At 38.7% G+C, this 25,289-nt stretch overlaps 1 protein-coding gene across 2 annotated transcripts; it reads left to right on the top strand.

The window, feature by feature from the left end:
* Window positions 1–1,412: 1,412 nt before the first annotated feature.
* On the top strand, window positions 1,413–23,520 carry slc12a8 (solute carrier family 12 member 8). 2 transcript variants are annotated; one of them, XM_044366724.1, is made up of 14 exons: window positions 1,413–1,598; window positions 2,601–2,738; window positions 4,849–4,995; window positions 6,430–6,621; window positions 6,777–7,008; window positions 13,864–13,977; window positions 14,142–14,229; window positions 14,823–14,910; window positions 16,318–16,464; window positions 19,710–20,358; window positions 20,463–20,560; window positions 20,670–20,787; window positions 22,299–22,359; window positions 22,718–23,520. In XM_044366724.1, exons 2-14 carry the CDS (start codon window positions 2,607–2,609, stop codon window positions 22,884–22,886), a joined length of 2,235 nt encoding a protein of 744 aa, XP_044222659.1. In that variant the 5' UTR covers window positions 1,413–1,598; window positions 2,601–2,606; the 3' UTR covers window positions 22,887–23,520. The 2 variants fall into 2 exon arrangements, with proteins under 2 accessions (XP_044222659.1, XP_044222660.1); XM_044366725.1 differs by lacking the exon at window positions 1,413–1,598 and adding an exon at window positions 2,395–2,490.
* The last annotated feature ends 1,769 nt before the right edge of the window (window positions 23,521–25,289 follow it).

The raw sequence follows: 25,289 nt of genomic DNA, 5'->3' as shown, positions 1-25,289 counted from the left end.
TTGGCTTGGATAGATCGAAACTTTTGTTACATTAGTTGTTTTCCAGTTTATTCAGAAGACTTCAAGATGGCCCTCAGCAAAATGAATTTGCTTTGCATGTTCAAGTCAAACAAAGTCAATTTTATTTGTGTAGCCCAATATCACAAATTTGCCTCAGGGGGCTTTACAGTCTGTATAGCAACACAACGTCCTCTGTCCTTAGACCCTCAATGTTAATAAGGAAAAACTCCCTAAAAAAAAAACCCTTTTAACAGGGGAAAAAAATGGAAGAAACATCAGGAAGAGCGACAGCGGACGGATCCCTGTCCCAGGATCTCTTCTAGATTTGTGTACACAATTGAACACAAATTACAGAATACAGCACTGAATAACAATGGAGGATAACAATGGATTTATAATATGTATGAAGAGTGTGAAGAAGAGGACGCCAAGCAGCTTCCAGGTGCCACCAGAACAGAATAAGTCAATGTCGGCTCTTTCTATCATTGTGAAGCAGATTTCACCAAACGTTGGATTGTTCATCCACTAATAAGGAACATGAGCTGGGATTCAACATTTGTGAGACAGGTTAGTTTGAACCTTTTAGATGTTTTCTAATGTCTTGTTTTGTTTGACCAACAGTCTAAGACCACAAAATACTAATTTTTCTTTTTTTTTGCTGCTTTATTTTTTTTAAATCCTCACTGGAAAAACTGAAATCAGAATAGTTGAAATTATCAATTGATCAGTGATTTAAAGTCCCCATCCACTCAAAATGCTTTTTCTTCCTGATACTTCAGTTGGATGTTTGAACTTCACTGTGCAGGATTTGACACTAGGAGGCTGTTTTCACATTAATCTGCTCAAAGTGTAAAGTTTCTCTGTGCTCACCTTAAATCAGAATCCAAGGGGTGTAGCTATGAGCATGATTTGTGACATTACAACTGGTTTGGAGCCAATTGTTAAGTTGTTGCTGATTAACTTTCTGTCAGCAGACTAATTACCTAATCATGTCAGCACCAGAAAGGGTTATTTCAATAGGCACAGAGAGGACAAACCTTTGCTAGTTTGCTGTAAAAATCCTCCAGTTTGGTGCCTGTTACAATTCAAATCATTATTCCCATACACCTTTTATATAATCTGATATGTTAAATCCAAAAATATGTTCAGAATTTGTCAAGCCTGTATCTGTCACTTTCTGTAGCCATGAATGAAATATAGGCTTGACAGGCAGAAATAGAAACATCCTACTGATAAAACATTATTATCTCCTTTCCCACCTGGAGTCCAAATGTTGGGGGGGAAAAAAAATTCCACAAATAAAAAGATAAGGATATTGAGCAGTACTTGCATGCTTCAGCTGTAATCATTGGTCAACCTTGCCTACTGCAGGGCTTGCCAAAACTAACACAGGATCCTTGTGCAAAGCAGCAACACACCCTGGAAGTGAACCAGTCGCAACACATTCGCCTAACATTACCTGCTGCTGACGTTTTCAGAAAACACGTTGTCAATTCTGACAGATTCATCACCGGAGCAAGATGGAAACCATGAACTGAGTTATCTTTTTTTTCCCCCTTCTTTTCTCCTCAGCATGGATTGATGTCACTCTGTGAAAGGTAAGTTTTAGCCAGCTTTTAAATAAAGTTTATTACACTATTCAGACCTGTCAATTTAATGAGTGTTTATAAAGTTTGAATCAAGACCTTCTCTGAATACGCAGGCGCTTGTCCTCAAATTAATTGCACATACAGCTCACCAACAAGCAGTTATTTTGATAAATATTTATAAAACATTTATTTCATTTAATTGAGCCGTATTGCTGAATTTAAGAGTAATTTGGAGAGGATACGTTACTTTTGCCACCAGAATACATTAAATTGACACATTTTATTATTGGCTCAGTGTGCTGCTGCTCAGTAAGGAAACCACAAGGATACATCAGCAGATTAATGAGGACTGTAGTTACCATAAAACTATTTTTTTTTAAAAACCCAAGTGTTTTGAACCGAAATGTTGTTTTAATGTGGCTAAAAATTGAGGTAAACCTTGTTTTAAATCTGTTTGGTGTAATTAATGTCTCCTTTAATCACAGGGAACTGCAGCCTGACTGGACTGATTTATTAGTTAAGTGAGCTGTTAGTAAAATGTCTCATTCTTGACGTCTATTTGGCTGCAATATCTGGAGCACACCCTTCTGTGTCCGGGTAGCGATAGTTTTTATTTTTCCTAGGATGGCGAAGTCATGACCCGCCCTACTCTGCCTCTGATTGGCTTATTCTGATATTTATACCTTAACTCTAACCAATCTTACTCCTTGTGTCTTCCAAGGCAACGAGTACTAGCAAATCAGAGGCAGAGTAAGGCGGGTCATGACTTGACCATCCTAGGAAAAAAAAAATAGGCGTCCGGTTGTCCTCATGCAGCACCTGTTGCTGTTTAACCGGGATAGGCGGGACTAATACAGTCAGTTCTGACTTTAACTCAACAACCTTCCCCAACAGAGCAAATGTAGTTACTTATTAATGAATTTAAACCCAAAGCTGATGTTTTTTTTAATTTTATTTCGGATTAATTTGGAGTACAGTGCCGAGTAATCATTCACCTGTTTACACCTGTAGGCTGCAATGGATACACTGCCAGTAGGTTGGACAGTGCACACCTGTGACCAGGAGGTATACGAGGCAGGACTGCTGAAAGGAGCAGCTGATAACAACACAAACACACATGTCCATGATCTGTTCCATGAGGATGCACAGGTAGGATGTTTGCTCTGTCAGCTCAAATATTTAACACATTCATAGTGATGGAGGCTGCAGGAGGGGGCTGAGTTCACTCTTAAAACAGATGTGTTAATATCAACACAAGTTGTGTCAATTCTCAACACACTGATGTGTCCATATAAGGACAACACATTCTGTCTTTCCTTCTAACACAACTACTGTGTTGAGAGTTTTAACACAAGGTTTGTGTTGGATTTTCAAACACAGTGATTGTGTCAAATATAACACAAAATGTGTGGTCCTCATATAGACACATTATTGTGTTAAAAATGTGTTAATTATAGGATTAAATGAGGATTTGAATTGAAATAAGCAGACACCCAACTGTTGGAAAAAGGTTAACATTTATTGTACAATTTCTTTTAAGAATTGTGGACATGAACACAAAAGATTAAATCAATAAAATTTTACATGCATATGGTCATCCTTTTTTTTTTAAATCACACATTCATAAAGTCACAAACTTTTTGGTATAAAATAATCCAATACAATTGCTCATGCATGGTCATTATTATAACAAAATACATTTTCCCATTCAGTCAACAAACATTCATGAAATTTGTTTCGGCCATTAACATAAGAAACAACTATTTATCACATTCTGTAAGCAAAATATACAACAGATTCTGAGAGGTCATTCAGTCCAGAATAACTTTTAAAAAAATGAGTCTTTGAGAGTCAAAAACTGATTTCAGTTCTTATAATTTTGGGATTTTCTTGCTTGGCATCTGGAGAAACATTTGTTTAAATCTGAAGAGAAATGCAGAGAGTAAATAGTTGCAAATGTTTCTTTTACATTAAAGAATTGCAAGTTTATCCGTTATCACACTCTATTATTTTGTGTTATCTTATCACAGATTCACGGATTCAAGGATTCAAAGGTTTTATTTGTCACATAAAGGGTTATACAGTCATGGTTTTAACGGTTTTGCAGCGAAATGACATTCTTGTAGCTCTAAGGCTGTACAATATTGGATAATATGAGAAGAGAAAAGAAGAATTAGAAAGGAGGAGGGGGCTTAGGGGATTATAGAGAAATAGAAAAAGGAAAGATTTAAAGACACATTAAATATATATATATAAAAAAAACTTATAAATAAGCATTAACATATAGATAAATAAATAATATATGTAACCTTAATGTATAATAAAGTTAGCAGCAAGTGAGCAGGTGAATTTCCAAAAAAAGACAGCAGAACAACAGTATTACACTATATACTATGTACATTATACACCACATTTTCTACATTTCCTTATTTATAGCTCTGACAGCCTGAGGATGAAAACTCCTCTTCAGCCTCTCTGTCTGAGCTTAGAGGCTGCTGAAGCGTCTGCCAGACTTCAGCAGTGTAAGCAGTCCATTACAGGGGTGTGAGGAGTCTTTGGCAATCTTCTGAGCCCTAGTCAGTACCTGTCTGGTGTGTATGTCCTGCAGAGTGGAGAGAGGTTTTTGTGATGCGCTCTGCAGTGCACACAAACCTCTGGAGGGCTTTTTGAGAGGAGCAGCTGCCGTTCCAGGCAGAGATGCTCCCAGACATGATGCTCTGGATGGCCGCAGTGTAAAAGGCTTTGAGTTTTCTTAGTTATCTGAGGTGGTACAGACACTGCCTGGCTTTTTTTTTTTTTTTTTTTTTACTACTGCCTGAGTGTGCTGGCTGAATGTGAGGTCCTCAGTGAGGTATTTATAGGAGCTCACTCTCTCCACTGGGGACCCGTTTATGCAGAGGGGTGTATGGTTTGTCCTGTCTTCTTCTGTAATCCACCACCATCTCCTTGGTCTTGGTAATGTTGGGAGAGAGGTGGTTAAACTGGCACCAGGCATACAGGTTCTTCACCTCATCCAAGTAGGCCCTCTCCTCATAGCCTATTATTTAGCGCCATTTCACTCAGAGGTTTTCAGTTTAATTTTAAACATAGGGATAAATTTCCCTTTTCGTCATCTGACATGACAAACTGACAAACTGTTGCTATACTTTTTATAGTTTTTTTTAAATACTTTTTACACTTTTTATGCACTATTATTAATTACATAAAATCTTTTCAGACAAATCAGACAGTAATGAAACAGTTGTGTCTCTATGTTCAGGGCCTCCGGCAGTCTAGCCAGCCATGGTGGAGGATCAAACTGTTTGTGTGGGAGCCGGTACTCTTCGGTACCTGGGATGGCGTCTTCACCACATGCATGATCAACATATTTGGTGTGGTTTTGTTCCTACGCACAGGCTACTTGGTGGTGAGTATATACTTGGTGTGTTGCATATTTATGTATTATAGCCAGCTGCACAGCCATATACAGTCAGAGAACATACACAGAAACTGGCTCTTACCTATTGAAGAGAAGCTGAATTTATACATTTTTGTACATATATATTTGAATGGTGCATTCAGGCTCAGTCGTGAAGTTATAATTTCCCTGATTGGAAATTAACTTCTGAATGCAGTTCTGATTTTGCAGTATCAATTACTTTATGTAAGACCCTCCCACCATTACCCATCCTCTCACTACTGCAACAAACTCACTCTGTCGGAAACACTGCCGTCTCATGGTTGTCATTACAGTGTGGGCCGTGTAGCTGAGTGTGCAAGGTCTGCATTACAATGAGAACAATGTAGACTTGTTTATGAGCTGGAGTGATGGGGCAATTTGTACTAGTATTGCAGACTAGTGCTTTGCAGTATATATGACTGTGTGAACATCCATTAATGGCTGATTGTAAGAGTGGTCTTTTTTAAATATGTGAAACAGAAAAGAACTGCATATTACACTTTGTAATATCTGGCTAATGTTATTCACTTTTCATGTCTCTCTGTTCAGCTCTGTTGAAGCTTTTAATTTTTATGTTTTGCTGCAACTGTGTGTCACTCTGTCAGTTGATCTCAAACACTTGTATGTGCATTTGTCATCACAGGACACAGCTACAGATATCCTGTGATCTTAAATGCTACAGTGGTTTTCATTTTAGCTTGACAGATAAATCAAAGCTTGACATGTACAGTAGAAGACAGATGTTTCATATTCAGAGTGAGTTGCACAATTTCATAAGTTGCTTGGCTGTTGCTGTGCAAAGACCAAGAATGTAACCTAGCTTCACCTGTATACCACAGTTACTTATTTTTTTAATACTGAGGCTGTGAAAGGACCAAAAGATCCTGCTCACCTTCAATCACACGTACTCACATCATAAACAACACTTTTCAGTCCTCAGACCTTCAGTGTGTGGTAGTTTTTGGTCCTTTCACAGTCAGAGTTTATGATCCGACGCAACTGTCCATGAAATTTTCTAGAGTGCAAGGACTTTGTAGTACTCATTACCTGCTTAGCACTGAGACTGAAATCAAGGTATGACATTGAGCAAATTAGAGTTGGATGTTTCTTTTTTGTAAACACTGTATCAGTTTAAAGCAGCAAATAGTAGTGGGACAAAGTAAAAATATGTGATTTGAGAAAAAGAAATTGTGACAGTTTTCTCTTAGAGAAGATTGTGCAAACTAATAGCAGTATAACATACAATGTCAAAGGAAGGAAAGAAGGAAAATGCATAACAATTGTAAAGATATTGGAGAAAATGTGGTGAAACTTCAATTTACAGGTCACTTAATCTTATACTAAGAACACATAGCTGCAGCTAACTCCTTTTATGTAATTTTGTCTCCTGACATCATGCAGGGCAACACGGGTGTGCTGCTCGGGATGCTCCTTGTCTCCATGGTTGTGCTGGTTGCTTTAGTAACAGTGATGTCAGGGATAGGAGTGTGTGAGCACTGTGGTGTTGGGAGTGGAGGAATCTACTCCATGATCTCCACTGTGCTGGGCGGCAGGGTTGGGGGCACTGTGGGCCTCCTCTATGTGTTTGGACAGGTGAGTAACAGATCTGGACTGTCAGTGAGGCTTTGAGTGATTGTTTTTTGAAGGCTGATATTCATCTTTTATTTGTTTGTTCGTCATGTGAGTACCACAGTTGATACAGATCCACACTTTGAATTTCCCTTTTCATGCTGCCTCCCACCCTGCAGTGCGTGGCTGGGGCCATGTACATCACAGGCTTCTCTGAGTCAGTGGCAGAGCTGCTGGGTCTACAGAGCCAGTGGGCGGTGCGCGGCATGTCGGCGGCAGTGCTGCTGGCCCTGCTCGGAATCAACCTGGCTGGTGTCAAGTGGATTGTCCGACTCCAGCTGCTGCTGCTGGCTGTGCTGGCCGTCTCCACACTGGACTTTGTCATTGGCACCTTTACACATCTTGACCCAGGTAGGGCAGGGGTCATGATATATATACATGAAGGGTAAAGGGAGGTCATAGTGATCGTGGGAAGGGTTAAATTATTACTAATGTTTTGCACCAGTACGCAATGACTGATGTGAGTATTTTCATGCCAATATAATCCTCAGATTATTCAGTGATTGCCCAAGAATTTTATTCTGAAAGCTGTTCGTTAAATTATATTTGTTAAAGCATCTGAGGCAGCATCTAGACAGATTGTTTTGACATTTAGCAGACACTCAGATTAAATAGATAAAATATTCAGAGCGACTTCCAGGAAATTTTAATAGAAAAACAAGAAAACATGCCTCAAGTACTAGATAAACATCCAGAACAAAGAGTTTCATGGAAAAAAAAAAAATACTTGGAAAAAAGTCAAATTTGAACTCCTGTCAGTTGTTGAGTAAATTAATAAATGTAAGTATAAACTGTATTCTGTAATAACACAATCTCTCCTACAGCTATGCGGATACTGTATGTTTGTCATAGTTAGAAGGCCAGCTGCAGGTTAAGGACAGATGTTTACTTGGAATATATAGGTAACATCATCCTACCATCATGGGAAACTGTAGCAAGTTGTAGCAGCAACGGGAAAAAATGTAGAGTAAAACTAGAGATGAATTGCAGACATTTTGACTTGCTTCATTAGTTGCTGCATTGCATTGCAATGATTGCTAAATCTGAGCCATTGTTAAGGTCATTAACTCCAGCTGTGCTTTTCCTGTTATAACAAATCAATTCAACTTACTGATGTGAATTTTTTTTTCAGTTTCCAAAGGTGGGGCATGACAGGAAAACTGAACCAGACTCATGACTAGAATGGTCATCAGTCTATAACTTGTTTGGGCCAGTAGGTGTAGCTGTAGTATCACTAATCATTGTTAGTATTAGATCTCTGCAGTTCACTTTTTCCTCAGACCGCTGTCTGTGTAAAAAAAACTTTTTGCTACATATTTAACCATTTTCATCATGTCTGTTTAGCCCAAAGTGCTGTTTTGGAGATATTTTTTTTTATAGTGAGAAAATGTGGGCTTTGTTTTTTCTTTTGTTTTGTTTCTTTGTGTAGATTGTATTCTTTAGTTGGCTTTCAGGAAGTCCTTCCCCACATTTTCTGTTCTCACTGATTATCAACGTCCTGTCCAGTGGGAAGAGAAGAGTGTTCCAGAAGTTGAGCCGGTCTTTATGTGAATAACACATTTCAGACAAAAGAGTACTCACTATGCTTTACATGAAAAACAATATTACATTTAGTGCACATACACTAAAATATATATGTGTAGTATTTCCCATAGTGGCCTAATTTTCCCAGAAAACCACAAGGAACTCCACCTGTCTATTGTGTAGTGTCTAATGTGTAGTTTTTACAAGATTAAGCTTCACAATGCTCTCTACCCCTGTGTCGCCAACTCTTACCTGCCCTTTTTCACCCCTCCCTACCTCCTGTCTTCTTTATAGCACAGGCCAGCAGGGGCCAGTTTGCAGTTACTGACGACGTATGTGAGAACCAGGCTACTCCCAGGTTTTTCCTATTAAGAGCTGCTGTGTGTGTTTGTTGTGGTGACCTCATGGTTGGCAAACGCCTAGCAGGTCCCCCTAGCTAGCTGAAACGGTCCAGATTAGCCTGCACTCACTGAACGCTGTGACACATCCTGAAGGAAAAGGAGCCACCGCCAAACACATGCTGTCATAGTTTGATATCACTGTCCCTTCCTCTCCTATGTACACTTGGACACCATCAGTAGCCAAGCCACCATAGCTAAGGCATATCTTATCAGCCAGGAAATATGCTGTATCAAAACTGTAATGATATATTGGTTTGTTTATATATTTGGCCTTTTATTGCAAAATGTGGACATCGGATTTGAGTTTTTTTTCACTTTAATGATGATCTTAAATGGTCAAATTAATTTGGTATTAATTGCAAAATTAATATGCTATATTATATTTCTAGTTATGTTATGTTTTTGTTATTTTTATTGGAATTATCATCCACACACAGGAAGGCTAATCATTTAACTGCAGACACCTCACACCCATTACATTAAGAGTTTGAGCTGCTCATGTCTGGTGGTCAATACAGGGCCCAACAAGGGCCAACTGGAACATATACAAGAAGTCTTTTATTCCCTTTGCCATACTGGATCATTTTATAAGATCTGCTCTCTGGTATTATTTATATAACCTACCTACTGCTACCTGCCCATTTTGCACTATTGTATGTCATATATTTTGTATGTTTTTAATGGTGTGTTGCGGTATGTGTAGTGTGTGTATTTTGCTATACTCTGGGAGAAGTAAAAGACAATTTTCCACTGTCATCAATCAATCATTTATTATCATGATTGGAGTCCCCAGGCTTCAGTGCAGTTTCAGTAACTTTTACATTCCCAGTAACAGAATAAAGTGAAAATGAAGGCTGCTTTAAAAAAGCATTAACAGCTTAAATCCAAAATTGCATTGGCCTTTATTGTCCAGTGTTAATCATATTCCCATCACTACCGCAACTCATATCAGTAGTCAGCAACCTTATACCCTCTAGACCACTATCTAAATGTCTACAACTCATGTGATACTGATGACTCAGTGGTAACAATATCAGTAGAAGGATTTATGAGTACTATTTTGCACGAACATGCATGAACATACAGCATATGAACTTGTAGACTGACCTGGCGTTCTCATTTGCATGGCTGCAACATGTAGGACAGCTGAGTATAGTGTTTTATCATCCTTGATTGGAGGAGAACTCGTTTCCCAATTGTAGTTTGTGGTGTTTTTGAGCACAGTAAATTATCTAGTTTGGTCAGTAACACTGCCAACATCTGTGCATCCAAACAGTTTATCCACGAAACCTTCTGATTGTGGTGCATAGATGAAATACAATCAGACACGCCTTACCCTGCCCCTGTAGTTGAAGCCTATTCCCAAAAGAACAGGAAGCCATAATGTGATCCTTGGGTCTGGGGTTTAGGGTGTTAACCAGACCTCACCCACATTTTTGGTAAATGACAAAGAGCGAAGGCCGGAACTGAGATCTGAGGCCTGCTGCTACTCCTGAGACCGCCACATCATCTCTCCCTGTGATCCTCTCTATAATATATAGTTCTCAATCATCCCAGTGGGACGTGTCCCACCTCTGTAACATCACAGCCTGCCCTATATTACATGCCATTTATGCTGGTTAGTGTGGGAGACTAAGAGGTCAGTCAGACAGAGGGAGAGGCCTCAGATGTTCATGTAATCTGCACATTCCAGTCCATATCAGAGGAATGCTGAGCTCAGAAAGGAGCCCCACTCTGACTTTACACTTGCTCTTCAGACAATATACATACTGAAATATGGATGCTGGCCTCACAGCTTTGTCTAAAAACACATTTGTCAGTTGTTTTTTTTTTTGCAGACTACAGAGTAAGATCCTTCCACACCACGTTATAGTGGATTCCTCCAAGCAGCCATATATGATATAAAAATTGAAGAAATTATTACTACCTGTAGTTAATAGTGAGGGAAAGTATATTTACTCAAATACTGTACTTAAGTAAAGTAGAAGTGTCTCAAAATTGTACTTGAGTATATCAATTTTACTACTTCTACTTCATTACATTTTTCAGGAAAATAGTTTACTTTTTACTACACTACATTTATTTAACAGCTGTAGTTACAAATTAATTTGCGGATTCAGATTTTACATTCAAAACTTATAAAATATGATTTGTTATAGATTAAAATAAAAAGTAGTTAAAATAATTCGACTTCAACTAGTTCCAACAGTAAAATGCTCCTTACGTGTTAATGCATAAATAATAATAATGAATTATATAATGTAAAATCACATAACACTCACGTTCTGCTGCATAATGAGTAATTTTACTTTTGATACATTAAGTAACATACATTTTGCTGGTAATACTCCTCCATGTTTACTTAAGTAAAATTTTGAATGGACTACTTCTACAGTGTGGTATTGCTACTTTTACTTAAGTAAAGTCAGTACAAAATAGTCAGAAGGAAACCTTCATCTTGTAACCAGATAGCTGGACAGCCTGCTATCTATAACAGCTGGTTTCTGCTCAAAAATCAGTACCAACCATATATCAAGACAGGATTACCAAGACCCTGAGAAGCCCCCAAAGCCCCAGGTTCACAGTGTTTCAGTTGGTAATTTGAAACACTAAGGTAGGTCTATTAGAGGGGCCCTGTGTCAAAATCTGGTTTTTGCCCTTTTTACTATTTTAGATTACATTGTGGTCACATGGTGCATGTTCCCAAATAAACTGGTGTTGACATAGTGTGTTATGTGCATCTCAGAAGTTTTAATGTTGACACCTCTTTTATGAAAACATTTTATTCTGGTTTTATTGAGTCTGTTTGAACTTTTTCTTTTATCTGCTGGTTTGGGTCACTTACCCTGCAAAACAGGAATAGGTTAGAAGGCATTGTAAGAATGTGCAGTAAAATTGCTGGCACAGATCTTGAGGAACTCTCCCTATTGTACAGTCAGAGCCACAAAGAAGGCCCAGTCAGTCCTGGCTGACCCTAGTCACCCCATGTTCAGTGAGTACAAGTTGTTTCCATCCGGTCACAGATATATTCTGCCTAGATGCAGGACCAATAGACTTAAAACTCATTTGTCACAGCTTTTTGGAACAGTATTATTTGATTCTTTGTCTTTTTTATGTAATTTGTTTGAGTGTAGGTTGGTATGTGTTGATTGTATTTATTTACTGCTGGCTGTGCAATAAATTTCCCTTTGGGGATAAAAAATATTACCTCTACCATGACCTCATACTTGGAGGCAACAGGGGCAAAACACCATGTTTTTCCCCCAAAAAACAAGTTAATCCAATCATGCTTTATATAGGGTCATGGTATGAAGGATGACCGTATGTACATCTCTCAGACAAGGGGAAACTTGCACAAAAATTCAACTTGAAACAGATATTTGTTTGCCAACAGTACTTGAGATCAAATCTTGAAACACTGGCAGTGTATCAACATGTAGTTCATGTTCATAGAAATAGTTTTGACTCATAAATATGTGAACGCCCTCAAATGAATACTCAGAGAGGGAGAGAGGTCAGTGGTGAGAGCTGTGAGAGTCAGGCTTAGTTGGATGTTGAAGTATGATGTTGTAATAAGGGTGGGGAGCTCATGGTGCAGCTATGGACACTGACTGCCCTGGATTTGCTAGATTCTGATTGTTTGGACAGAGGGCGGTCTCACCGGGTCACAGAGTGAACAAGAGTTTGGGCTTCTAGTTCTATTTCATGTCCGTTTTTGCACCTCCTTTAAATTCCTGCTCTGGAGAACATGTGCATTATATAACTAGTATATTCAGCCTTTATGGTTTTGACTTTTGTCTAAAACAAAAGAAAAAAAATGAGCCTGCTCTCTCACTGTTCTCTCACTCTCTGTCTCCCTCACTCTGATTCTTTCTCTCAAACTTGGAAGCTGCTGAGCTTCTGAAAAGGGTGGTGACTTCCTTTTGGATAAACATGTCATTAATCTGAGAGAACACATTCTTTCCCATCGAAAGATAACCAAGGGGGAAATGTCCGGTGTTGTAACATAGGCGGGCCCTTCAGACTGTGCGCTTTAAATGACCCCCACCAATAAAGAACAATCTCTCCTCCTGCACATTCAACAAACTGAACCAACCTGTCCTCTATTTAGACTGTGTACTTTTAAAGGTTCTGCACAGGATCAAAGTGTGTCCCTGCCTATTTTTTAAAGGCATGAGATTCCAGATTAGATGGTACTGTAATACATTTTATTGTTTCTGCAAGGATAAGTTGTATACATTTCAATTGTATTTATATAAAAGATGGATGCAAATTGGACATTTTGTTTGAATTTTGTGGGGGAATTTTTCATTTAGTACTTGCTGTTTCAGAGGCTTTCACACACTGACAAATATACAAATTTAGAAGAAAATCTGAATTCTTGTCAGTATTTAAAGGACAGGTTCACAATTTTTCAAGCCTGTCTTAAAACAACAATCAGGTGCCGCTGTAATCATTCCTCCTGTTCATACTGGCTGTTAGAAGATGTCCCTCAAATGTGCTTTCAATGTAAGTGATGGGGGACAAAATCCACAGTGTCCACACAGTCATTTTCTGCAAAAATGCATTTAAAAGTTTATCTGAAGCTTATATGAGGCTTCAGCTGTCTGAGTTAGTCATATCAAGTGGATATCTGCCACATTTACAGTCTTTGTAGCAATGCATTCCCTCTTTGTGTTTCCTCGGACAGTGTTTCCCTGTTGAGCTGTGGTGAAAGTATAGTAACAAAAAAAAGGGACTTTGTCTTTAAAAAGACTAATGTTGAAAGATATCTATTTGATTTGACTCATTTTGATGGCTGAAGCTTCATATTAGCTTTAGATAAACTTTTAGATACATTTTTGCAAAGAAGGAAGGTTGTGGATTTTGGCCCCCATCACTTACATTATGAAGGGATCTTCTAATGGTCGGTATGAACAGGAGGAATGATTACAGCAAGAAAAACCTATTTCAGTGTTCATTTGGGCTCCTGACTGTTGTTTTAAGACAGACATGAAAGATTGTGAACCTGTCCTTTAAGCATGAAAATAAATGCTCTGTCTTTTTTAATACATGTTTTTGTTCTATATTTCAGTTTCTCTGTTAAATTTAAAATGCTATAAAATCCTGTATCAATCAAGTTATTTAACATCACATGATGTCCAACAGAAAGTGTTTTATAAGAATTATCTTTTGTCAGGCATGTCAATGGTTGACAGGTTGATACTGTTTCCACAGTGAAGAAATGCTGGCATAATGTTCAGTGCTGATGTGCTTTGTGTACTGTTGCCTCCTCTTTTAGAGCACGGTTTCATTGGTTATTCACCTGGTCTGCTCAGCAGCAACGTGATGCCAGATTACAGCCCGGGGGAAAACTTCTTCACTGTCTTTGGGGTCTTCTTCCCTGCTGCTACAGGTGAGTAGCCCTCCTCATCTCATTTTGATCTAATTTTACATTTAAAAAGTTCATAGGTCACACACCCAGTTCTCAGCACAACCACATATAGTATGCAGTGATTTTTTATTTATTTTTTGTATTGTACAATGTTTTACATTTCTGTGGTTTGGATGTGTGTACAGGGGTTATGGCAGGCTTCAACATGAGCTCAGACCTTCAGCGGCCTGAACACAACATCCCTGTGGGAACTCTGGCAGCTGTCTTCACCTCGTACGACGACAACCCACTCCTAACACATGCGCATACACACAACATAGTAAAATATGAAAACACTACACGATTAGGTACACAAGACTACAGCTATCATAGAGATGTACAGACTGACCAACAGTAGTTATACAGAAAAGTTATACAAAAAACAAAAACTAGAAAGGTCGGATTGCTGTAAAAGCAGAGACTAAAATAGTTTGGAATAAACAGACTGAGCTATATTGACATGCAAAATCTGAAGTTACCAATATGTGACAAAATCAAAATTATTTTACAGTTATCAGATTTTTCCAAACTATTTAACTACTTATCATGTAACAGGAACAGTTTTCATATATAACACCCTGTATTCTCTTCCTGGAGTGATGATTCATAAGGCTGCTTTCCAAATGTTTTGAAGTTTGTGGTGAGATCAGATCACAGTGGCATCTTTTCAAAAGGCCTTTCATCAAAGAGAACAAACACACCCACATGCCCTACATGGCTTTATCAGACACCTACTTGTGAAGTTGTTATGCTACAGTTCCCCTATTAATAGTGAGGAAAAAAAGCAGTTGTTAATTCTGCAATGGTGCACTGTTGGTGACCCACAGGTGGTTCCTGTATCTGGTCTTTGTCTTCCTCCTGGGGGCCATCTGCACCAGAGAAGCACTGCGCTATGACTTCTTAATAGCAGAAAAGGTAAATCCCTCTCTGTGTTTCCATTCTACCCTGTGAGAGCGGCCTTCTCAACAGAAGGGGCGAGGCGGGGGGATTTCCCATGATGGCTCGCTTTTGTTGATGTGGTTTGTTCTGGTTCTGGGTGTATACACTTTTCCAAATGGTTGAGATGCTGGATATTTGGTGAATTTGTTTCCACTTAAGTAGATGAAAGGGACTTTTGAGTGCATGTGGTGAAAAATAATTTGTAGTGTTTTGATTCACACTTTTCTCTCCTATATGACTTTTGTACATAATGCAAAGATATTACCCAGGTAGTTAAACTGAGTGAGTGAAATACATATTTAATGGAGGATGTGTACAAACACTTCAAGTCAAGGGCACAAACAAACTGAAGCATTAAACAGTAATAATATGAGGATGTTTTAGTGATGGTCTCAGATTCAGATCTCATTCACTTTTACCCTGTCTCTTTTACATATCACTCATAAATTGGGTAAATTGTTACATTGATTATGGAGAGCTTACAGAACTGTATTAACATTTGTAAACTGGGATAGCAGCAGGTTAACAATTTAGGTTGCTATTTTTACTTTAAATATGATTTGTAAAGTCTTGAGAGTCAAAGCATGCTAAAGCAAAAATGAAACTGTGGAGTGGAAACAAACACTCAAACCAACTCATACTTTCAAGGTGAGTTAGAAACTTTACTAACTTTCCTCTACTCATTTACATATATTTATCATTATTTTGATGGTGATCTGATTGTTATGCAGATATATATACTGCAACATTTTCACATAGTAGCAATGTTGCTCCTGTAGTGGAGGTTTGATATTTGATCTTTGGATTCTCATATTTGAGTCTGAGTTTGGCTCCACATGCACAGTGGATTTTAGGAAGGTCAGGAAGGACTTGTTAAGTTTGCAAAGAGTGGAAAGTCATGTTCACACCATATTTTTTTGTTTTGCCTTGAAAAGTGGGAGGAAAGAGTGGGCTTATCAATGAGATAACTGATGCAGTTAAGCTATCCGCCAGTTGCCAGACTTCTCTGTTTGCATTTTAGTCTAGTTTAGAGACAGATCCAGAACTGTTCTTGTATGCAAACAACAACTCCTCAATAGGCGGTGCTTTTGAGGACAGCAGCAACATGGTCTAAGTCGGACCAGATGTCACAATGACATTGTGAACTGGTGTGTGTGGACAGTGTAGTATTGCTGCAAAAATAAATATGCTATTAATACTAACCCAAAATACTCACTCTCAAATTATCACTGAATTTATTCAGTGTCCTTGAGTTCTTCATCAGTGGTGAGTTAGTTCTCATTGTTTTTATAAGGCACTGGCTGCAGCGGAACTGAACAGGGTGTAGCTCTCCACCCCACCCCATCCTCTTCCAGCCTCTGTTTGTTTTCCTTCTTCCTTCAGGTCTCCTTGGTGGGTTTCCTGTTTCTGCTGGGCCTCTACATCTCCTCCCTCGCTTCCTGCATGGGCGGCCTGTATGGAGCACCCAGGATCCTCCAGTGCATCGCCCAAGAGAGGGTCATCCCCGCTCTGGCCTTCCTGGGAAAAGGGGTGGGTGGATGCATGAATGGAGTGGATATAAAAGTGAATAAAATTGTAGTATTAAGATTATTAACTGATTATTGTCCTTGGAGTAAGGTGATGATCAGAGTGAGCTGTACCTGGTTAACACACCATTTTATGTGGACTTTTACTACCTTAGTGACAAATGATTTGTTGCACTGCAAGTTTACTAATCTCAAACATATGACCAAATATTAACAGGATAGTTCAGTTTTGTGTTAGCCAACTATTTCTTCTGTGCATCTGGAGTCAGACAAACTATGGATACTTTTTACTTGTCTGTGTACAGTGAGATTAGCCTGTTTAGCCCAATTCATGAAGTCTGGTATCAAAAAGGAGCTTTACTCTTAAGTTTGGGAACACACTGTGAAGCCTCTCCAAAGATTGATGGCTGGGCTATTTAAACATTATAATTTATAGGCTATTTTTAACAAGCAAGTACTCATAGCTATGGCAGTACTTTGAGTTTAAAAATAATGCTAACATGAGCATTTTAACATGCTCACAGTGACAATGCTAACATGCTGAAGTTTAGGTATAATGTTTGCCATTTTTACAGTTTCATTGTAGCATGTTAGCATGCGAACACTTGATAATTAACACTGAAGTTGCAGCTGAGGATGATGGGAATGTCATGTGTATAGCAGGTACTTATAAACCAGTATAGCACAAAGTGAAATTTTGACCTGATAACGGTGCTAAATGAAAAGTTAAGAAATCATCAAAGTTCTTATAATTCGTCCTGCAGGAACCATGAATATGTTATCACAGTTAATTCATTTATCAGATATCAGATATATATATTTCCTTCAGACCGCCAGACATAGCCATCATAGAGCCACACTGCTAGTGGCAAGAAAAGTTTTTTTTTATTTCACTTTTTTAACATATAAATTAAATGATAATTTCAAACTTCTTTCCATTTCCTGTTCTCATATACAAACAATGCACTCGGCTGAGTTTGACTTTCTAAGTCAGTACTTCCTCTCAGGATGCGAACATATCACGCCTCCTTTACCAGGATAGAAAAAACTTAAACTTACCCCTAATCTAAACCATCTATAATCTTAATCCAAACATGTGCAATGAATTGGTGGAGCTGGTTGAGTCGGCACACTGTCTGGAGGAGTTGCTGCCAGAGTGTTTCTCTTCAGGGCAAGAAAGTCCTGTAACTGTGATGAGCATTGAGAAAAGATGTCTTTTTATATAATGCGACTGTGAAGATTTTGCGTTTACTTTTTCAAACACTATCATTTATAAGCAGTATATAATTATTTAATAAATGGTTTATAAGACACTATAATGTAGTTGATGGAAGATATTAAAGTGCTTATTAATGTATTTGTCAACAATACAATGACAGTGATAATATAGTAAAACAGTTAATAATATAGAATGCCTTCATTGGTTTATTAATCTTTATTTATTCGGGGAAATTTCACTGAGAGGAAGCCTCTCTTTTTCAGGAACGCCCTGATCACATTCGCACCTAGTAACCACCCAGTACAACCACAGTGTGATCTGCTAGCCACTGAAGCTCCACTAGAGTGGTTGGGGTTAGGGCCTTGCTCAAGCGCATTTCAGTGTTGATAATGAGGGAGAGGCAAGGTCTGCATTTTCACCTTCCACACCCAGATTTATCCTGCCAGTCCAGGGACTGAACCGACGACCTCCTGGTCACAAGCTTGCTTCTCTAACCTTTAGGTCACCACTGCCTCAACTGCGAACAAATACCATTTATTTCAAGTTGCTGCTTATAAATGCTAAATAGGGGGACTTAAAGTGTGATAAAAGTTACGGTTAATGCTAAGCTAAGAAATACAGATTGGTAAACCCTAACTGTCAAATTTTCCCTGCTTTTGAAATGTGCTGCTCCTTGTAAACATCTATGAAATGAGCTAAAAAAAATGTCGTTATTCAGGAGATCTCAGTATAATAAAAAGTGCATCTATGAGTTTATCTGTCTCTTATCTTCACTTAAAAAGTGAAGAAACTGAACTACATACTTAAATAACTGCGTCATTACTTAACTAATAGTTAAATCATATTAGCATGAGTCATGCAATGTTTGAGTAGAAATATAGTCTAGGATTATCCAGAGTAATTGGCATATTGTAACCTAATAAGTGTGTGTAGCCTTGATGTATGGGGGGGGTGTGGTGGGTGGACTCAGCAGGAAATGGTGACAGGACTGCCTAATTATAGAGTGCGGACTCCACTCCATAGAAGTGAGTGACTGCATTACAGCGAAGAGTTATTACTGCTGCTACACAAAACTACACACACACAGTCATGTTGTCGTGCTGACCCCATCCACCCCCAGTTTTCCTCAGACTTCCCTGGATGGCAGCAGTGTCTGACCTCTCTCAGCGGACTGGAATGAGGCCCTAGACATCTTGGCCCAAATCAAAGCTTCAGAACAAACGCAGGAAGGGCGACGGGCAGGGCCCCTCTCCACCGCTGTGTGCTCTGGAGGCCCGCCAGGCACACAGCAGTACTCATCTAACTGGATGACAGGACCTGGGAAGTGAAAGCAAGCTGGGTTAACAAACCACATGTTAAAACGATTTGTCCACTTTGAGATATTGTCGGGGCATTGTTTTTGTACTCCTGTTACAGCTGCTGTTTCATGTAAACATAATTTTCATCTCACTTCATCAGAAATGTCAGATGCACTCACAGTTCATTAAGTAGAGTGTATGTGTTGGGCTGAAATCTATTGTAATAAAGGCAGACACTTTCAGTAGAAAAAATAGTTCTTTTCTGAATGTTGTAAATCTGACTTACTTTCTCATGGGCTTGCAGACAGATTTCTAGTGTCAGGTTAGCATTTATGAGGGATGACGAATGCTTCTGACCAAAGAAAGGCATGGGAGGCCTCTTTGGTGGCTGATTTTGAAAATACACACGTTTTTGACGGCTACAGGTTGCAAATTGATTTGTGAGTGCGATATATTTGGGATTTGTTGCGATAATGACATAACACCTAAATTATATGTTAACTCTGTATTTTTCATTAAGATATACAATATGTGTAAGTCACAACTCACTACATTTTGGTAAACCGAAAGGTAACGTTTTAAAATTAAAGGCACAAGAGAAGCAAAAATTCCTCTCTACATAAAGCACTCACCCTCCAGAGGTTAGCTTTAATTTACCTTGCAGTCTAATTTTGTTGACTTAAGTGAACAAGGGCGGCATTTTTTTTACCTAAAGTTTCTTCTCTATAACAGAAAGGCCCAAACAGGACTCCGGTGGCAGCGATCTGTCTGACCAGCCTGCTGACCATGGCCTTCATTTTCATCGGCCAGGTCAACGTGCTGGCCCCCATCGTCAGCATCAACTTCATGCTCACCTACAGCTTTATCGACTACTCCTACTTCAGCGTGGCCATGACCTTCCAGCTACAGACTAAAGAGGGCAGGGATGTCTTCATCCTGACCAGAAGCAACCAGCGGAGGTCCACCAGGCAGGGCTCCAGGCCTCTGATTGAGGCCACTCTCCCAAACTATGGGAGTGGAGGCGAGAGTCCACAGATTAAAGGCACTCTGTTGGAGTTCACCAAGGACATGGATCAGATCTTTCCCTCCGTCCAAAATGGAGATGCTGGAGCTGAGAAGACTTCCGCCATGCAAGAGCTGAGCAGCAGATGCAAGAACAGAAAGGTTACCGCAAAGCAGAAGCTGATGGATAGCTTTGGCTTGGATCTGAACAGAAATATGTTTTCAGAAGAGAAAGAAGAGGAGATCAGTTCAACTCAACCACAGGAGGAAGCTGAGATGCGGTGTGGGAGCGGGGAGCCCAGGACCAGGGAAGAGCCACAAACAAAAACCTGCCATGCTGAGCAAGAGCCATCTTTTGGGCCTCAGAGTCACAGCACAGGTGATCTGCTTGAAACATCAAACTAGAAGTGAGAGTGGAGAAGATAGATGGAAGTTGGTTTTCACAGATTGTATAGTAACCTCACCCTTTTTTAAATCTCTCAGGTGCTGGAGGTAAAGCGGAGCACCAGAGCTTTGAAATCAAACCCATGCCAGATTCATACTATGCAAAGTTCTGCAATCACTGGGTCGCTCTTATAGGTGTAAGCTACACTTTTCATGTTGTGCATTAGTGTTGTTCTTTCTTTATTTTCAGTTGATGTTATCAGATTTTAATGAATAATATGAGTATATCAATTTGTTTTCTTTCAGGCTTTGAGCTCCATATTGATCATGTTTGTTATTCAGTGGGTTTACGCCTTAGCAAACATAGTCATTGCCTTGCTGCTTTTCTTCTACATCGGGAAAACCAGTCCTGGACTACCCATAGGTGACTGCATCACTACATTTCCTTTTTAGAGACACTTAGCCAGGCTTCATGATAATTTATTAGGGTTAACAAATCCCTTGACTCTGACAGGACAGTCCTGCATTTTGACAATTGGTACCATAAAAGGAAAATATGCTACATTTTAAAAGGCACAAGTTCATGATATTGAAGGCATTGTCCCTTTAGTTTCTGTCTTTACTGTGTTTCCTTTCTTGTCCACGGTTGTGTGTTTGGCATTGTTAGCCTGCTGTTCTGGGATCATTTATATTTCCTGTAGAGGACAGAGTGTGATTTCAGCCCAGTACAGCTCTGGGTCGATTTGATCTGAACTTCAGTGATCAGTTAACCTAAATGAACACAGTCTGATGAGCAAATGGAGGGCCAGTGTTGAATATAGTATGATAATTTATATATTTTATTTAACTATTTAAGTCATTTGTATCTGCAAATTAGACTGTGTTGTGTAGGCTATTGTACAATTTGTATAATTAAATGACAAACAGGTAATATGAGCATAGCATTTGTTAAATATAAAATAAGGCATGGCTTCACCGACAGTTGTACCTCAGAAAATAATTCAATTTTGATGGAATTAAATTATCTACATTCTGGCCATTTTCTTCTGTATGTGTTCTGCAGATTTTGTAAAATAGCTTAACATTTATGACTTTTTTTGTATGAGTTATACTATAGATACAAACAACTAAGTTTATACTGTTTCTTGGCATGAAATGTAGTGGACATTTCCAGAATTACAAGGCCTTAATTAAGTGTGAATTGTTTTAAAATATTTCATTGTACATTCTTTGCTTTTGATATTAACTTAAGTATGTCTACTGACTGCTGAAAGGAGGAAATGTCTTTGTATGCCTGTTGTGTTATTTTTGTTGCACGTTTACAAGGTCATCCCATTTTTAACCTCCGGCCTTTCATAACTGTAGGAGTAGTCTACAAGTAATGCCTTGTGTAATTATGTCTTAATATTTAATCATTTAGATTATCGCATTATGTCAAACAAAAGAAATCCTGATTTGCAATTTAGATTTGAGGCATTTAGATTTGCTGACCCTCCGCCCAGTTGTTATGTGACCTGGTAATGCACTCAGACACACTACTTGGAGTTTCACTTGCGGTCTCTTTGCCTGGCAGCTGTTGTGGTTTAGGATTTTTAGAATAGCTGGATGAGACACTGTGCATCTGTGCATTAAACTCACCACATTGGAGCGAGCCTCAGCTGTCTGACTCACAACATTTCCGAGCAAAAGTTCTGCAAGTGTTAACCAGTTGCTCCACAGGTGATCAGTGAGATGCTGTTTATGTCTCCCACCCTGTTACAACTTCAGAGATTTATGAAGTGTTTCCATAGAGAATTTAAATGTATTATTATGATTATTACATATTTTTATACCTATTTTTGTATGTAAAGTAGTATTGAAAATAACCAATTAGCTTATTACCTTTTTTTCTTCAGCACAAAAATATAACAGTTTGGTTGTTGATTTATTTCACAGGTATTGCAGCTCGATTCAGCTTTTTCACATGGCTCAAATCAACATTAAGTGGCATTTGCAGGTATTGTGTGGTTTTATTATTTAACAAAATACTACATTTAGTGTCAATAAAGATTTGTTGCCTGTATTTTTGATCTTCGTTAAAAGAGACAAAATTCTTGAGACTTTTACTCAAATGTTTTTGACATCTTAGTCGTCTGTATAATTCTTGCAAGTCTTGCAGTGAAGAACATTTTATCTGATATTTATCTTTGATTAAGTACAGACTGAAACTAACTTTCCATGCTTGTTTTACTAAGCCCTAGCATGTAAGATAAGCAACTGTATCTCTAACTATTTTAAATCAATTTTCCAATTTAATTATGTAGTGATTTCCCAGGTCGCACAGTCATTCTTCCTACTATTTCCCTGTCTTCCAGGGGAAAAGGATCTCCCCGGGATGAGATCGTAGTGACACCCTCTCTGTCCGGGGTCGGCCTGAGAACCAAGCAGCTGACAGAGGAAAATGCTGACTTTGCCTCTCGTCACCGCTATCACCAATCCTCATTCATCAGGACAGACGAAATGGTGCAACCGTCACTCCACTGACTGACATAAACACTTCTGCCGCTACAGTACATGTGAATGTTCACAGCCTGAAACCATTTTCTGCCTCAAACAATGTCTCGTGTCACTCTGATCAACCACATTCTGCACACATTTTCTATTTCAGAGAGACCTACAGTGGTTCATTTTCTTGTGGTGGTCAAAGGAAATATGAGCTAAGTTTTTTCTTGACTTGCACAAAGTGTGTGCGTGTGTGTCTGTGTGTGTGTGTGTGTGTGTGAGAGAGAGAGAGAGAGAGATGTCTTTAGACTGAATGTAGCTGTAGTTGGCAGGGCTCTGTCTTCCATAACAGTAAACTGAATTAAAACTAAAAAAAATAATTTATTTTGTCTTCATATACTCAATGGATTTAACTCTGACTGACGGAATTATCAGTCTTCTCTGTTAAAAGTTATTGTTGTCAGTTAACTGTACTGTTGTGTCCAGCCACCATTGTGCTCATGTGGCATAAATATTGTATGTGTAACACAAAGGTTTCATTTCAATGCGTATGTTAACTTCTGTATGTGTTCAGTTCATTGTTCATTGAATACTTTTGCCACGGTTGTTGTTGTTCTGCTTTTCTTGGTTATTAAACTTCAGAGGTGACGCAGGAGGTGTTCTCTTGCAGACAGAAGACCACAAAATATGGGAAATGAGAAAGAAAATGTAAAATGTAATTTAAGACTCAAAAATGTACACATCACTTCATCTTTAAAAATGTTTCACAGAAAACCATTAAACCAAGATAAGAAGCTTAGTCAGATAAGCTTTTAGATTCAGTTGGTTTGAAGAAAAAATGACACTGTCTTCCATAATAATACAGAAATGACAAATCTGTCAGCATAGACTGATAGTCTACTTTAAAAAAAAAAAAAAAAAAGAAGTAATAAGATTTAATTATTCCACACCCCTCACACTAACATGTACATTTTTAAATGTGGTCCCAATCAGTGGTGTCAGACGACAGTCACGAAGAAAAGTGGCATCTAGCGTAACAGACTTTGCAGAAATGGAATATAATATCAATAAGTATATTTTAATTAGTGTATAATCACCTGAAAATAAGAATTGTTGTGTTTTCATTACCTTAGAATGAGCCCTTTATATCCATATAGAGAGCGGGTCCCCTCCCACGGAGGCCACCATGTTGCACCGCCATGTTTCTACAGTAGCCCAGAACGGACAAACCAAACACTGGCTCTAGAGAGAGCCTTTTGTGTTTTTTGCGAGTTTTGCGGCCACCATAGATTCTCCCACCTGCTTGGAATGGGAGGGGAGGTGTATTCATTTGGTTGTAATTTGCAACCTTACCGCTAGATGCCACTAAATCCTACACACTGGTCCTTTAAAGTCAGTTAAAACCAAAAAAACGTGACTTAGGGGATCAAACGTTTTCAACATCAAATGTAGACTATTTAAGCCATGAAAGCCTCTCTACTGTTACAAAATCAAAACCAACATCCTGTCATCAAATAAAACCAGCACTACATACCCAATATATACCATACTTACTGATCATTCCTGGTTATGAAATATCCAAGTAAGAGGACAGGTGTCAAAGACAGAATAAGCAGTGATTTGAGGACGGCATTTCATTTATTTTGAAGCACATACTGAATATATTTCAGTTGTATATCAGGTGGTTATTTGGGTGAACTGTGTGTTGCTGTGTTACTACAGCTCTACAGCAACTGCTGTGAAAACCACTTCCTCTCGGCATTTTGTTTCTAACGTCAGAGCTGCAAACTGCCAACAGGCATATGATAATCTTTAAAGATATTTGTTTCCTTGATGTCAACAGGTCTCTATAATTCGCTGCTAAGAAAATGATTGGAGCATCAGATAATTCTCAATCCTAGAGCTGTTGGTCTGCTAGTCCCTGCAGCTTCGGTTCCAGATCATCTCTGCCAGTCATGCAGGACAGTTCTTTGTGTATGTTGACATGCTATAGGGCTGCACACAATGCACTTGTTCCCACACAGGTTTGTGCTTTGTATCATGTAGGATAGAGGCAACAGTGCAGTCTAAACTTTACAGGAAATCCTCAGGTCATAAAAGTATGACAAAGGTTGTATTCTAATTCACTGCATGTATTACACTTTTCCCAGCCATTTCTTATGTATCTCTACACAAACTCCCTTTCTTTTTATTTTAAAATTGTTCTATTGTCAATTGTAAAGGACCATAAAATATCATAATCTTATAAACTACCATATTCAAGATTCAATATTGCAAGTACTGCAGTGTCTTCAATATCCTCTTTGAAGCAGGTTCTGTTTCTGTTGGAATCAAACCTGCGTTACTTGCTTGCTTATATTACAGTGCAAACTATTTCATCGCCCAATAAATAATGTTTTTGTCACAACACCCTTAAATTTCACCATGGCAGCTTTTATGTAGGTC

Source organism: Thunnus albacares, chromosome 11 (assembly GCF_914725855.1).
Source record: "Thunnus albacares chromosome 11, fThuAlb1.1, whole genome shotgun sequence".
Classification (NCBI taxonomy): Eukaryota; Metazoa; Chordata; class Actinopteri; order Scombriformes; family Scombridae; genus Thunnus; species Thunnus albacares.
The sequence above is the reverse complement of the archived record's forward strand: the minus strand, read 5'-3'. Positions and strand labels throughout refer to the sequence as shown.